This window comes from Balaenoptera acutorostrata, unplaced genomic scaffold (assembly GCF_949987535.1).
Source record: "Balaenoptera acutorostrata unplaced genomic scaffold, mBalAcu1.1 scaffold_534, whole genome shotgun sequence".
In the NCBI taxonomy this organism is placed as follows: domain Eukaryota; kingdom Metazoa; phylum Chordata; class Mammalia; order Artiodactyla; family Balaenopteridae; genus Balaenoptera; species Balaenoptera acutorostrata.
The window spans coordinates 88,053-104,394 of NW_026646186.1; the positions used below are offsets into that span (position 1 = coordinate 88,053).

The following is a 16,342-nucleotide window of genomic DNA, read 5'->3' on the forward strand; positions in this document are numbered from 1 at the left end:
TTTGGCTGAAGCGGAAGCATTTAATTTAAAAAAACCCAAGTGAATGCGAATCTGCTAACATTTAACATTTTATTTTCCTGTTCGTTCTTTCTATACCTTTGGTAATTCGATATTGTTCCTCCTAGAATGATTCTCTAATTTTCTTATATTTTCCATTTTTCCCATCCTTCTTACCCTGATATTCCCTTAACTTTATCTTCCATGCCACCTACTGAACTTAAAAAAAAAGTAATTTCGGCTGTTTTTTTGGGGTCTCTGATAATTCTTCTCAATTCACAAATGCAGAATTTTCTCTTCTATTTCTGATGATATCCAACCACGGGAATGTGTGTGTAAATAATTCTTTACCTGATTATGTTTGATTTGTCCATTTGTTTTGGTCCCGCCCACGACGGTGACCCTCATCCATCTGCCCGTATTGAAGAGTCAGGTGCTGAGAAGCCGGCTGAGGGAGTTTGGGGCTAGTGGCCTCCTAGGAGTGAGCCAGTTCTTTCACTCCACATGTCAGTGCTAGGAGGTTTTTTCTCCAAAGAAGGACCCTCAGAGGGGGTGGCCCTGGGCAGCTGAGATCCTGCCTGCCAGAATTCTAGAACGTACTGGACAGACACGCCATCCAGTTACTCCTTGAAGGAAGGGCTTGTTGCCCCTAGCTGTCAGCTCCTTCAGGGTCTGTCTCAGTTGTAGCGAGCTCCTTTCCTTGGGAGCGCAACTCGCCCAGTGACTGATTGGGGTGAAGGCCTGCTGTCGGTGCCTGGAGTTGAACTTGAGCATCAGGCCAGGCCTGCTCACCGTGCAGAGAACAGGGAGAGGCGGCACACCAGGCAGGGCGCTTCCAGGTCCTCCGAAGTCCTAGGTTTAACCCTCTGCTGAAAGTGACCACTGTCCCCTTGGAGACTCGCTAAATGCTGAGTCCTCTTTTGCAAAACCTGTAACAGCAGTCGTAGCAGACGCTGTGGATGCCACATTCTCTCAGAGCTCATGTCTGCCCATCTGTGACACCTACAGCCAGCGCCTGTGGCTGCGGGAACTTGTGCAGAGTGGGCAAGAATGTGCTGAGCAGCCCTCAGCCAGAGGGGCAGGAGTAGGGCCACTAACCAGCCTTCTGACTCTCCAAGCAGTCAACTGAGAGGTTCCCAGCAGGACTGAGCCCCTGATGTCCACAGCGTGACCCTCTCACTGATATCCGTCCCTGGAGAGATGGCAGTGCCTCCCGCTCCCCTGCAGGTGCTTCCCGGGATCACCTCCCAGATACACTGCTGTCACTTTCATCTTCATTTCAGGGTCTGCTTCTGAGGGAGCCCAAGCTCAGCCACAGTCAGTCAGTAGACATTCAATCAGCACCAGGCTGGATGCCCTGCGTGACCCGCTTAGTCAGAGCTGAGTTTGAGGCTGGCTGTGGGCGCCCATTCTGATTGGCCGTCAGTTGTGTGCTTCCATTCTGATTGGCCATCGCTGGAATCAGGGCTCTGCCCTAAGTGGGTCGGGTATCTGATTACCTCTGCCTTGTGGAATTGCCCCACACCTCTGGGAAGCAGCTTGTCCCACCTCATTTCATAGAAGGGGAAACTGAGGCTCAAAACGTTGCCTGAGGTCATAGAGCTAAGAAACTGGGAGACCCTTATTGAAATTCTATCTTCCTGAAAAACTCCAGAGTCCTCTGTTCTTAACGTGGAAGAGTCTGCCCTGCCTGTCCAGAAACAGATGAAAAGGGATTCGGAAACAATAGCCCAGGAATATCAATAATGTTCCCAAGACTCTAAACAGCTATTCTCTAACAAATAAATGCGTTTCTCTCACTTTGTGATTTATAAGTTATTTTTTGATACACACACACACACACAAAAAACCCACAAAAAACCCCCAAACACCATCATTTGAAGGGAAAAAAAATCCCAAATTTAAAAGTAAGTGAGTGGGACACAAAGACTGTTACAGTTCAGTGGAACAAAGGAAAGTCACGTTGGTTAGAAATTAAGGGAGATTCGAGGGCCCTTTTGGAAATTATTGTTTTCCCAGGATTTTATCTTCCAGGGCTATTTTTAGCCCATTTTGGATTGCTGTGTGATAGAGAGAAAAGTAAAGCAAATGGAGTGAATAGGAGTCAAGAACAGGTCTTGGTGACATCCTGGCTGTAGGACGAGAGGCAAGTTAGTTTCCCTGTCTCTTTTCTCATCTGTAAGTGGGTTTTGGGTGGGTTTAAATGAGTTCAGTTTCTTGGAGAGCTTTGAGATATAATATGACAGATGCTAATAGTCTACACCCTTGGGTGCTTTTAAGCTAAGTCTTGGGGAGAAGAATAAGTGGGATCCAATTGTGTCACCCTGACGTGTGGGTACAAATGAAGATCCGCATTCCATATCTTCTTGGTGCACAATCTCTTCCCAAAATATTTGTTATAAAGCCCTTTCAAATTTGAAAGCTCATCAAAATAACCCATTCATCTTTGAAACATAAACACACTTGGAATTTGGTTTCTATGAAATTATTTAAGAAATGTCTGTGTGACTATTTCTGAAACAACATAAAAGAGGAAATACAGTTGGTAAACTCTTTAGATGTTAAAGTGTATTTTTTTCTTTCTTTTTTAACCAGACTCTGATTCTGAAAAATCAACCTTCAAATATAAACATTCCTGAAATCAGAAAACTGTACGTATTAGCTGCCGAAAACTGGGTTTAAACCCAATTTTACACCCTCTTGTTTGACTGCAGTCAGGGTGGAGTGAAGGAGACAGTTGGGTTTTGAATTCCTGAACACTGGAGATGGAAAGGGAGTGAAGCCCGTGGGACAAAGTGTGCAGGTAGCCACAAAGCTGCCCACGGACCTCCTGGAGCACAACTGCGTGTTCTTAATGGTAGATTACCTTGGGGTAATTTTCCATTCGTTTAATAAATATTTGCTGAAGAACCTATTTAGTGTCACTTATCCTTCTGAAGGAAGAAGTTAAATATTAATAAAATGCTCCAGGTTTAATTTATCTTTGGCATGAAAGCCATCATTACTAATGAAAGATAATAGGTGACATTCTAAAAGCTTATAAAAACAGGGTACTGAAACAGCAAAGTTGAGAATTAATATAAAAGTTTATTTCTAAGTATTCAGAACTCATCTAATCTGCCATATCATCTCGGGGAACAAGGGCTGTCTGCAGTAGCAGTTTTGCAGAGGGGTGGATGCCAGCACCCCACAACCTAATTTAAAATAATCGAGTCCAGATGCCGTTGCCAAAAAAGAGGTTTGCACCATTCACCACTGTGACCTAGATCATATTTCAAAAGTGTCAAATCAAAGCTGTCCCACCAAAGCCTGATTTCTTAATGAATTCCTTATGTATTTCATCTCTTGAATACAAAAAGTGGGGTATCCATTGGGGAGTAAAATTCAGATTTACAAAAACAAAACCTGCGAGTGTGATCCTTTGTGAAACACACCCCTCACAGCTGATCCCCTCACTGTAGAATTATTTACTGCTTCATTAAGATGTTTTTATTTAAAAAGCCACATCTGAGAGGCAGCATAATATTCACAGAGAAAAGGGAATATGAGCTGAAGGCAATCTCATTGAAATCTCAACATTAACATCTTTAAAAAATGCTGACATTCTGTCATGTTAATCTGGTGTTACTAAGAGTAAAATTTCAAAAATTTTATCATTTCTGTATCTTAAATACTGGCCTTTTTCTTGAAGAAAGTTTCTAGCTAAGGGGGTGTTTTCGAGCCCTGACTTATTATGCTAAGTATGTCTGAATACTTAAGAGCAAGTTTTCTTCTTTTTGGAAAAGAGAAAAGAATAATGATCCTCGAGGTGATTATATATATACAGAGAGATGGATGGATGGATGGATGGACAGACATAAGGACATAGTAGTGTCATCCGCTTTTGAACAATAGCAATCTCCTACCTTCAGGCCACCAGTTCATTGTGGTCTTTTCTCAGAAAGATGAAGCCTAAAAGCCCTGAGAAGTACTTGTCCAAGAATTCAGGAAAACAGGGCTCTGTCTTACACATGCCCCCAGGACACTGAAATTAAAGTATGAAAACTCCATTTTTTTCATTCATTCAACCAATAATGATTACAGAGTGCCCACTCTGTACCAAAGCCCAGAAATGGCTCTTGCAGCCATGCAATTTAAATGGTTCATTCCTCTTTCCATATGCAAAATCTTTAATAGCATTTCCAGTTCCAGAACAAGAAAGTGTAGGCTCATTTATCCCTCCTCCACCCCCCCCCCCCAAAAAAAGCAACTAAATAGCCTGGAAATAATCCAACAGACAAGAATAAAGGATTCTGAAAGCTGGAAAGAAGAGGTGGACTAGTTAGATACCTCAGGACTTCAGGACTGATGATGTGGTGAGTTCTTTTATCTCCTATATGCCTCATATGGGTGCCAGAGAGGCCTGAAACCTGGAATCACCAATGTGCATAGACAAGCAAACAAACAAACAGACAGACAAGAAAGGCATTGGCCTAAGAACCCAGAAAGGAGAAACCCAACAGAGCCAAAATGGTGGGGGGTGGGGTGGAATGCTAACTCCCACTTCACAAGGGGCCACATCAGAGGGTGCCACTTGCCTTCGAAGTCACACTGGGCTGACCCAACCCCTTCTCCACCCCTTCTCCTGGGCACTGGTGGGTAGACTGATCCACCGCGGGGCAGCATCAGCACAGCCTGGCATGGCTCCACTCTCCACCCAATGGCATGAGAAGATCCAGGCCCTGTGGTTTCAGTCCCTCCACCTCCCTTGGCTGAACATGGTCTTGCACTCTAGGTGACCCAGGAAAGCAACTTCCACCCCTTCAGGCAACACCTGCAGGGACTGAGCAAGAGCCCCAGAAATGCCAAAGAATGAAGCCGACCAGAATAGAATGTCAAGGGCTCTGAAAACTAAACTGTCACTGGAACTACAGCTCACAAAAATAGGCCAGAACCTAGACATTAAACTTAAAAAGGGTGAGTGTCTAATAAAATAGATTTAAATAGCATTTAAAAGTCTCTTAATAACCAAAATGTGTAGGATACAATAAAAGTTCACTCATCGCCTAATATAATAACCAAAATGTGTAGGATACAATAAAATTTCACTCATTATACCAATAACCAGGAAAACCACACTTTTAATGAGGAAAAAAAAAATCCAATACTAAAATTTAAAAAATGCCAGTACTGAAATGACTATGATGCTGAATTTATTTGATAAGGATTTAAAAATCCTTGTATTTAATAAGAATGCTTCAACAAGCAATTATAAATTCTCTTGAAAAAAATGAAAAAATAGAAAATCTCAGCAAAAAATATAAATTATCAATACAAAAGACAGCCATATGGAAATTATAGAACTGAAAAATATAACGAATATTAAAAAAAAAAACCTCACGTGGTAGACTCAATAGTAGAGTAAAGATGACAGTGGATAGAATCCATGAACCTGAAGACAGATCAACTGAGTCTATACAGTATGAAAAAAACAAAAATATAGACTGAAAAAAAATGAACGGAGCCTCAGGGATCTATGAAACAGATATGTAACTAAATATTTAAAATATATAACATTCTATCATCAGGGTCCCAGAAGGGAATGAGAAAGAGAGTGTGGCTGAAAAAATACTCAAATAGTTCTTTCATTATATCAAAGAAATAATGCTTAATTACTTCATAAATTTGGCAAGAGACATAAAACTCCAGAGTCAAGAAGCTAAGTGAAACCCAAATAGGATAAACCCAAACAAGTCCAAACTAAGACACATCATCATTAAACTCCTGAAAAACTAAAGACAAAAAACAAAAATCTTAAAAACAATCAGAGAGGAATGATGCATTAACTATACAGGAAGACCAAATTAATGACACCGTATTTCTCATCTGAAACCATCAAGCCAGAACTTAGCAGCACAACACCTTTCAAGTGATAAAAGAACTGTCAACCTTGAATTCTATATCTTGCAAAATTATCCTTCAGAAATGAATGGAAAATAAGACTTCTTAGATGAAAGAAAATTAGGAGAATCTGTTGCTATCTGATCTACATCTAAAGATTTGTCAAAGGAAGCTCTTCAAACATAAAAAAACATGTTATGGATTGAATTGTGTCCCCCAAAATTCATGTGTTGAAACCCCAATCCTCAATGAGACTGTATGTGGAGATAAGATATTTAAAGATATAATTAAGGTTAAGTGAGGTCATAAGGGTGGGGCCCTAATTCGATAGGGCTAATGTCTTTACCGGAAGAAGAGACACAGGGGCACATGAACATAGAAAAGTCTATGTGAGGACACAGCATAAAGATAGCCATCTATGAGTCAAGGAGAGAGGCTTCAGGAGAAACTAAACCTGACAACACCTTGATCTTGAACTTCCAGGCTCCAGAACTGTGAGAAATAAATTTCTGTTGTTTAAGCCGCCCCACTCTGTGGTATTTGTTACGGCAGCCTGAGCAGACTAATACAGAAAATGACAGCAGACAAATGATGGGACCTTCAGAGAGGGAAAGAACCCTGGAATGAAGAAATATAGAGGTGAACCCAACAGACTATTCTACACCTCTTGAGTTTCTTTCATTATACTTTAAGTTTGAAGCTAAAATCATAGTACCATTTGATATGGTGCTCAATGTATATAGTGGAAAACACTTTAGACAATTATATTTAACAAGTGGGTAGGGTAAAGGGATCTAAATGGAAATAGGGTTTTTATACTTCACTCAAAAGGGTAAAAACCCTGACACCATAGGTGGTGATAAATTACATAGGTAATTTACCTAAAGCAACCACCAATAAAGTTATACAAAGTGGTATATGAAAAAATATTACAAATAAAGAAGAATATAATGTTAAAAAACGTTCAAGTAACTCACAAGAAAGCAAGAAAAAAATAGAGGAGTGAGAAACAAAGGGACAAATAGAAAACAAATACCAAATGGCAGAACTTAAGCTCTAACACATCAATGATTAATTTAAATAAACCAATTAAAAGAGATCAATTATTCTTCAGAAGTTGGAAAAAAATTAAAAATAGATAGTGAATAATACACATTTATCAATTATATACAGACTAAGAAAATGACTTCACAGATAGCATAGATAAGTAGGAAGTAAAAGGATAGAAAAAGATGTATCATGTAAATAGGAATTAGAAAATAGTAAGAGTGACCATAATAATATCAAATAAAGTAAATTTCAGAGCAAGGAAAATTATTTGGAACAAAAGTGGGCATTGCATAATGATAAAGGATTAATCAACCCACCAGGATGTAGCAATCCTGAGTATGTATGCAGCACCTAGCAGCATTTCAAAATACATGAAGCAAAAACTGACAGAGATGAAAAGAGAAATAGACAAATTCACAATTGTAGTTGGGTATTTCAGTACCCAACTTGCAGTATTTGGTAGCACTACCAGAGATAAAATCATGAAGAATACAGATGAGTGAACAATACCATCAGCCTAGTAGATCTAACTGACATTTATAGAACACTCCACCCAACAATAGCAGAATACTCATTCTATTTAAGTGTTCATGGAACATTCACCATGATGACTATGTCCTAGGTCATATAACAAACCTTAATGAATTTAAAAGAATTGAAATCATAGAGAGTATGTTTTCTGTCCATAACAAAATCAAATCAAGAAGTCAGTAGCTGAACAGGGGAGATCAGCTCAATGCTTTGTGACGACCTAGAGGGGTGGGATAGGGAGGGTGGGAGGGAGGCTCAAGAGGGAGGGGATATGGGGATATATGTATACATATAGCCAATTCACTTTGTTGTACAGCAGAAACTAACACAACACTGTAAAGCAATTATACTCCACTAAAGATATTCAAAAAAAAAAAAAGTCAGTAGATGAAAGACAACAGAAAACTTTCCAAATTCTTGGAAATTAAACAATACACTTCTAAATAATCCATGGGTCAAAGAGGAAGTCTCAAAAGAAATTTAAAAATAAAAATTAAAAAATTGCATAAATGAAATAAAAAATACAACATATCAAAGTTGGTGGGATTCATCTAAAGCTGGGCTGAGAGGGGAGATTTATAGCACTAAATCCTTACATTAGAAAAGAGAAAATATATCAGTAGTCTAAATTCCTAACTCAAAAGACTGGAAATAGAAAAGAAAGGAGAAAACAACAACAAAAAGCAAACAGAAGGAACAAAACAAACAGCAACAACAAAAAAGCAGAAGTCAATGAAAATAAAAACAAGAGAGAAAATTAATGAAACCAAAAACTCATTTGTCAAAAAAAAATCAATAAAATCGGCAAACCTCTTGACAAAAAGAGAGATGACACAAATCACCAATGTCACAAAGGATCCTGCAGCCATTAAAATAATAAGAAACAAATACTACAAGAAACTCAATGCTCATAAATTTGATAACGTAGAAGAAATGGACCAATTCCTTAAAAACCACAAACTACCAAAATTCAGCAATATAAAATAGATACATGAATAGTTCTATAATCATTAAAGAAATAGAATTTGTAATAAAAGCTCCTGAAAAAGAAACCCCCAGGTTTCAGATGTTTTCAAATAGACAATTTCTCCAAACATTTAAAGAATTAATACCAATTTTTACAAATTGCTCCTCTTCCAGTAAAGAGAAGAGGAGAGAACACTTCCCAACTTATTTTATGGTTAATTACAAGATAAACGTGCCCACTACCACTGCCACCATTTAATCTTGTTCTGGAGATCCTGGACAATGCTACAACAAAAGAAAAAGAAATAAGAGGTATAATGAACATCTAACTAGAAAAAAACAAAAGAGTCAGCAAATGATTCAGTAAGTTTTCAAAATCAACTTATAAAAATCAGTGCTGGAGTCATGCTGGTCATCGTGTGGTTCAGAGTGTGCTTGGAACTTTGAATTATAATGCCAAGACAGTTTCTGAATGTTTCTGCTCTCAACTGCTCATAACTTCTTAATTATCTACTGAACGCATAAAGGAATAAGCCAGAGATAAATTAAAGGGAAGCCCAGAGCCTCAAGCTTCTCCAACATCCATCAAGGAAGCTCAAGAATGTCAACTGAAAAAAAAATTTCATCTTTCTTCCCTTCAAATGTCCAGCTGCAGTCTTAACCAGTGGTGCCTAATACAAATATGATGTGTATATCATATATATAATGAATTGTTTTCAGTACCTACAAGAAATGAAAATGGAAAAAAGTGTCCTTTCTAAGGACCCTTTCTGCCTTCCTGAGGAAAAGACAGAGGCAGAAAGGATGATGACTGAGTGTCTGAGAAATTGTTCTTGGGACTCAGTGACCTTCGCTGATGTGGCTGTGGACTTCACCCAGGAAGAGTGGACTTTACTGGACTCTTTTCAGAGATGTAATGCTGGAGAACTACAAGAACCTGACCACAGCAGGGTATCAATCATTGAAACCCACTCTGATCTCTTGGTTAGAACAAGAAGAAGATTTGAGGACAGTGGAGAGAAGAGGAGTCCCCCAAGACCCAGCAATTCAGCAGGATAATCCTGGGGGAAAAACATCTGTTGGAATTGAAGCAGTACCATCAAATTGAAAAATGCAGCGAGGAACTTGGAAAGACGAGCTCATCTCTCCCATTGAGACAACAAGCAGGCTTGGTTCCTACTTCAAAGAAACTGAAATAAATCCCACAACCTCAGCATTCCTCTCCTGTGAGACAACCAAGTGTATGTGCAGACTTCACGTGGGCCCTCTGTGTCACCCCGGAGAGACTCAGAGACAAAGGGAACCAAGACAAACAGGCTAACTTTCCTTGGAAGAAGGGAATAATCAAGTCACAAGTCCAACAGTTTTGGTGATGGAGACGTGGCTTCCTGGAAGAGGCAGAACTGTAGTGGCCAGTCTGGGTGGAAAGACAGAAAAGCATCTGGAATCCAGTTATGAAAACTCTTCCCCTAGACATCCGCCCGTGTTTGGGGCAAGAAGAGGGAACAAGGATCCCTGCTGTCCTACTTCTTAATGATGTTCATCAGTAAGTATATCAGTAGTTGTATCAGTTTGCTTTTCCTTAATTGCTCAATCTTATACTACCTTACTTTTTTTTTTTTTTAATTATTAGCACCTTTAATTATTATTTATTTATTTTTGGCTGTGTTGGGTCTTCGTTTCTGTGCGAGGGCTTCCTCCAGCTGCGGCAAGCGGGGGCCAGTCCTCATCGCGGTGCGCAGGCCTCTCACCGTCGTGGCCTCTCTTACTGCGGAGCACAGGCTCCAGATGCGCAGGCTCAGCAGTTGTGGCTCACGGGCCCAGTTGCCCCACGGCATGTGGGATCCCCCCAGACCAGGGCTCGAACCCACGTCCCCTGCATCAGCAGGCAGATTCTCAACCACTGTGCCACCAGGGAAGCCCTACCTTACTTTTTTAATGTCACTTTACACACAGTGGACATTATGTGGAGTTTTAATATACCTAAGTTTTTGCTATCCAATCTTAAAATTCTTTTCTTTTACTTGGAGCATTTACTCTATAATAAATTACTAATAAATTTGAAAAAAAAGTCAATGCTTTCCTACACCAGTAAAACTGGCCAGTAAATACTATAAAAGTAAAATACAAATTACAATAACTAAAAGTATAAAATATCTAGAAATTATCCAAGAATCCAAAAATCCCTCTATGGGAAAACTTAACTCTAATAAAGGAGATTGAAGATCTGAATAAATATTTACAAAGATATCCCATTTTCTTAGATTGGACAATTTAATATTATAAGATGTTGACTCTTCCTAAATTAATCTATGAATGAAATGCAATATCAGACAATTACACTTGGATATTTTTTGAGGAACTCAACTAAATTTATTTTAAAACATATATGAAGGAAGAAAAATCTATGAATAGTGAAGTCAATTTTAGAGAAAACAAAGGGTGAGTGTGCCCTGCCAAATATTAAGAAATGTTGAAAGATGATAATTTAATAAAGACAGTGAAATTGGCACAAGAACAGATGAACAGACCAAGGGAACATAATAACTTAAAGACTGATCCTTGTTTGTATGAGACTTAATGTAAGATAAACTATAAGAATAAATTAATGGAGAAACAACAGTTTGCTTAGTGAATGATTTGGGAAAACAATCGCACCATGTGAAGAAGAATAAAAATGAAATTTGACCCTTACCTAACCCTGATACAGGGATAGACTTTAGCTGGATTAAAGACCTAAATGTGAAAATAAAGATCTGAAATCAGTGGAGAGCTAAGAGTGTTGAAAAGTCCTTAAACTAAACTTCAAAAGCAAAAACTGTAAGGAAAAAAAGTTGATAGCTTTCATTACATCAAAATGCACGCTTCTGCTCAATGAGACAGCTAAGATATAGAGGACAGATAGTAATGCAATTGCATGAAACTATAAGGGGTTATTACCTGGCATAAACCAGGAACTCCTAGAAGAATGAACAGATGAAAGGTAGTAATTCAAATAGAGAAATGGGGAAAAGATATGTACAAAATATTTTCGAAATAGGAGATCCTAATTAAGGCTGATAAATGAGGAAATAGAGACATAACATTATTTAGATAAATGTTTGGTTCTCCAGAAGAAATAAAGAGAAAAAGGTTTAAGTGGTTGCCTCGTGAGAGTGTGGCTGAAGATGGGAACATCTGGGGTAGAAATCCTTCAATATAATTTGATTTTTAAATTTAAAAGAAAAAGAACTAATGTCAAATAGCCTCATCCATATCTTTCAAAAAATTAAAGGAAATATCTCACTTAGAGTCATCTAGTCAGTAGTAATTACACTGAAAATGTTGCATAAGAATAAAAATTTTAAGATATAATTTCAAAAATGACGGCAACATACTATTCACAAAATAGGATTCAAATAGGTACACATAAGTGACAAATAAAAAACAGATCTAATAAATCTTATACAGGAATTAAATATATCATATTTTATAAGACTTTTTAGCAGATTACAAGAACACAAAAATACATTGAACAGAAAAAATTATATTGAAAATGAAATAGATATGAAATACAAATGCGAGAGTACATAAAAATATAAACCAAGAAATCATTTTTTTGGGGGGGAGGATAGGTAATAAAACAACAGTAATTTATTCTCTCACAGTTCTGAAGGCCAGAGTCCAAAATCAAGATGTTGGCAGGTCTGCACTCCCTCCAGAAGCTCTGGGGTAAGATGACCAGCTTGTGACGGCTGTTGGTAATCCTTGGCTTTCCTTGGCTTGTAGCTACATCTCTCCTATCTCTACCTCTGTCTTCACGTCTTCTCATCTCCCCTGTGTCTCTCTTCTGAAGATACTTATCATTGGACTTAGGTACCCCCCCGCCAATTCTCAATACTCCAGAGTGATCTCTTCATTTCAAGAACCTTAAATTAGTTACATCTGCAAAGATCCTTTTTCTAAATAAGGTAGCATTCACAGATTCCTGGAATTAGGATGCAGAAGTCTTTTTTTTTTTTTAACTAATGAACTTTTAAAATTGAAATTTAGTTGATTTACAATACTGTATTTGTTTCAGGTATACAGCACAGTGATTCGTAAACCAAATAAATCTTTTATGTTTAAAGTACACTATAGTTTCCAAAGCATTTTCATTTTGAATATGAATTAACATTAACATTAGCTGAACATCACTCCAAACACCTTACTTTGGAGGTAAGTATCAATATATACCTCTTAGATGGATATCTAAGATTCTTAGGATCCTCAGATACATGTAACCAACAGAGAGAGAAGGCACATTGAAAATGTGATTTTGCATAAGAAGCAGTGTGATTTGGTGGATGGGCACATAGTCGCTGGAGCCCAACTACCTGGGTTCTATGTAGATCCTACCTCTTATTGGTTGTGTGATGATGGGCAAGTCACTCCACCTCTCTGTGCCTCAATTTCCTCAACCATAAACTGTGGATGTCAATAATCCCCACCTCACAGGGTTTCCTTGAGGATGAAAAAGTGCTTAGAACACCATCTGGTACATTGTAAGCTTTCAGTTAAGGACCATCGTTTTCCTCGGTCTGATTTCCAACAGACAGAAGACCAAGGAGGAGCAGAGACAGGTAAGGATAAGGAGAGAAGGAGTCATTGCTGGGTCTGGGCTCTGTACACTCTTCTGCAATTCTGTCAGATGTTTTAAGCAGAAGTTCATCCATCATTTTTGGAGGTGTTTTACTCCCCCAGGTCCCAGGCAGCTCCCTAAGACTTCCAGGGATCCTGAGAACAGGATGTCTTTTGTCTCTTCTAGAGCCTTCTGTGGGTGGTTGGGGGATGGGTAGCAAACAGTCCAAGGAGAACATTTGCTTTCTTGTCGAGCTTTTACCTGTCTTTCCACCTCGTCCCCTTTTCATTTCATTAGACAGGGAGTTTCACCTTAGCTCATCCTCTTCGTGCTCTGACACCGCACGGCACACATTTGGTTCGAGAATCACCGAGAGGTAGGCAGGACTTGTAAGACTGTGACCATATTACTGATGAGAAAGCCAACTGTCATAAAGTAAAGCTATTTGCTCAGGGTTGTACAAGGCTGTAAGGAAGAGCCAACGCCGTGAGTCTATAACAAGAGCTCATTGCTCTTGTCCTAGAATCTATTCACTCAGTGTTTACCCGGTCAATGAGGGTCAGGTTGCACTGATGCAGGGGACAGAGGGGACAAAGATTAATAAATATAGATCTTCTGTTTTAAAAAAAATTTTGTTCTTTGGCTGCACTGTGGAGCATGTGGGATCTTAGTTCCCCGACCAGGGATTGAACCTGTGCCCCCTGCATTGGGAGCGTAGAGTCTTAACCACTGGACCGCCAGAGAAGTCTCTCCCTGTGGATCTGGAGATGCGCGGGCATCTCACCGTCGCTGACAGGGCACTTCTACCCAGGTCCCTCTCACTCCCCTCTGCAAACATCTGCATCAGCCACTGGACACATACACACTGAGTTGGGCTGGGCCCAGAGTCCTGAGGGCACGAGGGTGGCCCCCGTCCTCATGAAACACAGGATCACAACTTTGGATGGTGTAATTGGAACGGAGAGAGCAGGATCTTTAGGGTGCTTTCGAGCTGCTGCCAGAACAGCCTTCCAGAACCCAGCCCAGGGCCCCACGCCTGCACAGCGCTGACTCTGAGTGCTCTCGCGGGTCTCTCCCAGACTCCTCCAGGCTCCCTCTCAATCAAACCCGTGCTCTGGGCTCCCCAGATGCACCTGTAGGTCTCCACGCCACCGCAGACCCTGCTGGAAGGCCCGATGCCCACCCCAGCTTGTTTGATACGCTTGATTCTGCAGGCTCGGCTTAAGCGTCTCCTGCTCTAGGAAGCCTCAGTCCCTCCCAGGCCAGAGCTAACCATGCCCTCCTTCTCTGTGACCTCCCTGACCTGTGTCATGACCCTGAAACCCTCAAGCTCTGGGTGTCTACCTTCTTGGACTACACTGTTTAAGTGCTTAGGGGACAGAATCAGGTGTTGAATGAACGCCAATTTTAAATCATGAGTCGAGGTGCCTCCCCACTGAGGGCTGCTTGAACCTCTGTAGAGGTGTTCCCCACTGTCACTTTGCTTTCCTTGGGTGCTTAATACGTGTTTGTCAGATGAAGTAACACACAGCACTTGGGCCAGAGGTGGGATGAGCAGCGCCCCCCCGACTGTGCCACCCCCCCCCCCCCCCCGTAAGGACTATCCTGGTGGTGGAAACAGCTGGCCCAGCACACGCTACCGCAGCACAGTGGCAGGTCGTCGCCAATGCGAACCTGGGCTGTCCCAGGTCGTTCTTGGGATCGCAGATGTTTCATTAAGTTAATTACAGAGTCCTGAGGGGATTTTCAATTAAAATGGGAAAACATCTCGTTTAAGAACAGAAACAGGTGATGTTCTATCTTTTAACAATACACATTCTTCCTTATCCTGTGACAGTCTTTCAAAAAATTTCAAAACATAATACATTTCATACAAAGTTTAAAGTAGAAAACAATGACTCAGGTCATAATTTTAAGTCTACCAACCTCGGAGGAGGGAGATACTTCTCTTCTTTCTCCAGGTAGCGCGCCAGAGTTAACGCGATGCCTCTGTCCATGCACTGTATGAGGAAAAGGAATACATTTGCAGCCTGGACTGCAGACACTGGTCATTAAAACAGGAAGGTGTTGGGCTTCCCTGGTGGCGCACTGGTTGAGAGTCTGCCTGCCAATGCAGGGGACATGGGTTTGAGCCCTGGTCTGGGAAGATCCCACATGCCCTGGAGCGACTGGGCCCGTGAGCCACAATTGCTGAGCCTGCGCATCTGGAGCCTGTGCTCCGCAACAAGAGAGGCCGCGATAGTGAGAGGCCCGCGCACCGTGATGAAGAGTGGCCCCCACTCGCCGCAGCTAGAGAAAGCCCTCGCACAGAAACGAAGACCCAACACAGCCGTAAATAAATAAATAAATAAAACTCAATCCCATTAAAAAAAAAACAAAAACAAAAACAGGAAGGTGCACTGAAATGCTCCTCTCAAGAGTAGTTTTAATTCACCTTTCCAACTATAACTGCTAGAAGACAAAACAAAACACCACACAATCATCATCTTGAGAGCACTGCTCTACAGGACTTCCTGCAATGATGGAGGTGTCCGTCCTGTGCTGTCCACGACGGCAGCCAGGGACCCACGTGGCTCTCGGGCACTTGGAGATATGGCTAGTGCAACTGTAACACTGAACTTTGAATCTGACTTAATTTAAACAGCCATAGGTAACTAGTGGTTACCACTTTAGGCAAAGCAGAGTTAGGACAAGGGGAAACAGGACCAACAAAGCCCCGGAGGCTAACCAAGAGCTGGACTTAATAACGCCAGCAGAATCATTTCAGAGAGGAATTGCTCACACGTCAGGTATCAACAACACCTCTGATTCCCATGTGCTACACTTGGACACAGTGCTACCAAGCACAGAAGAGTCTGGTGTCACATTCTGCACAGCTTTCCAATACATCAGCTACCTGCCAACATTTTTTTAAAAATTAAATAATCACTATCAAAATAAAGCATAAAGTCAGACGAGGGTAATGGTTTATAAGGGTTTCTTCCTTGGGGTGATGAAATGTTTTGAAATCAGAGAGTGATGGCTGCACAACCCTGTGAGGATACTAAAAACCACTCAACTGTATACTTTAAAGAGTGAATTTTATGGAACGTGAATCGTATTTTTAAACAAACAAACAAACGAACAACCAGCTAGAGCAAGGGGTGCTGTAAAGGAAAGAACAATCACTGCCAGCGTGTGGCAGTGCAGGTATTTGCCTGAAGAGGGGCCATTCTGTAAGCTGTGAGGTAAGGTTTTCCTCTGCTAGGAAAAGATGGAAAACAATGGCAGGCAATGTCTTTTGCTGGTTCTACATTCTGGAAGTGTACTTGGAAAAGT

At 40.6% G+C, this 16,342-nt stretch overlaps 1 protein-coding gene and 1 pseudogene across 7 annotated transcripts in view; one reads left to right on the forward strand and one right to left on the reverse strand.

Moving 5' to 3' along the window:
* LOC103015218 (dihydropyrimidinase-like) overlaps positions 1-16,342 on the forward strand; it is a 99,013-nt gene that overhangs the window by 80,374 nt on the left and 2,297 nt on the right. For 5 of the 7 annotated variants that reach the window (XR_009006903.1, XR_009006898.1, XR_009006902.1 and 2 more), the window contains one exon: positions 2,593-2,977. The exons of 1 other annotated variant lie outside the window; for it this stretch is intronic. Coding sequence is in view for 1 of the 6 variants with exons in the window: in XM_057539514.1 (XP_057395497.1) it covers positions 2,593-2,679 (87 nt within the window). In the remaining 5 variants the exon portion in view is untranslated. One more of the 7 variants, XR_009006901.1, reaches the window with a different exon arrangement.
* Positions 11,931-16,342, reverse strand: part of LOC102998165 (serine palmitoyltransferase 1-like) — a 61,621-nt pseudogene continuing 57,209 nt past the window's right edge.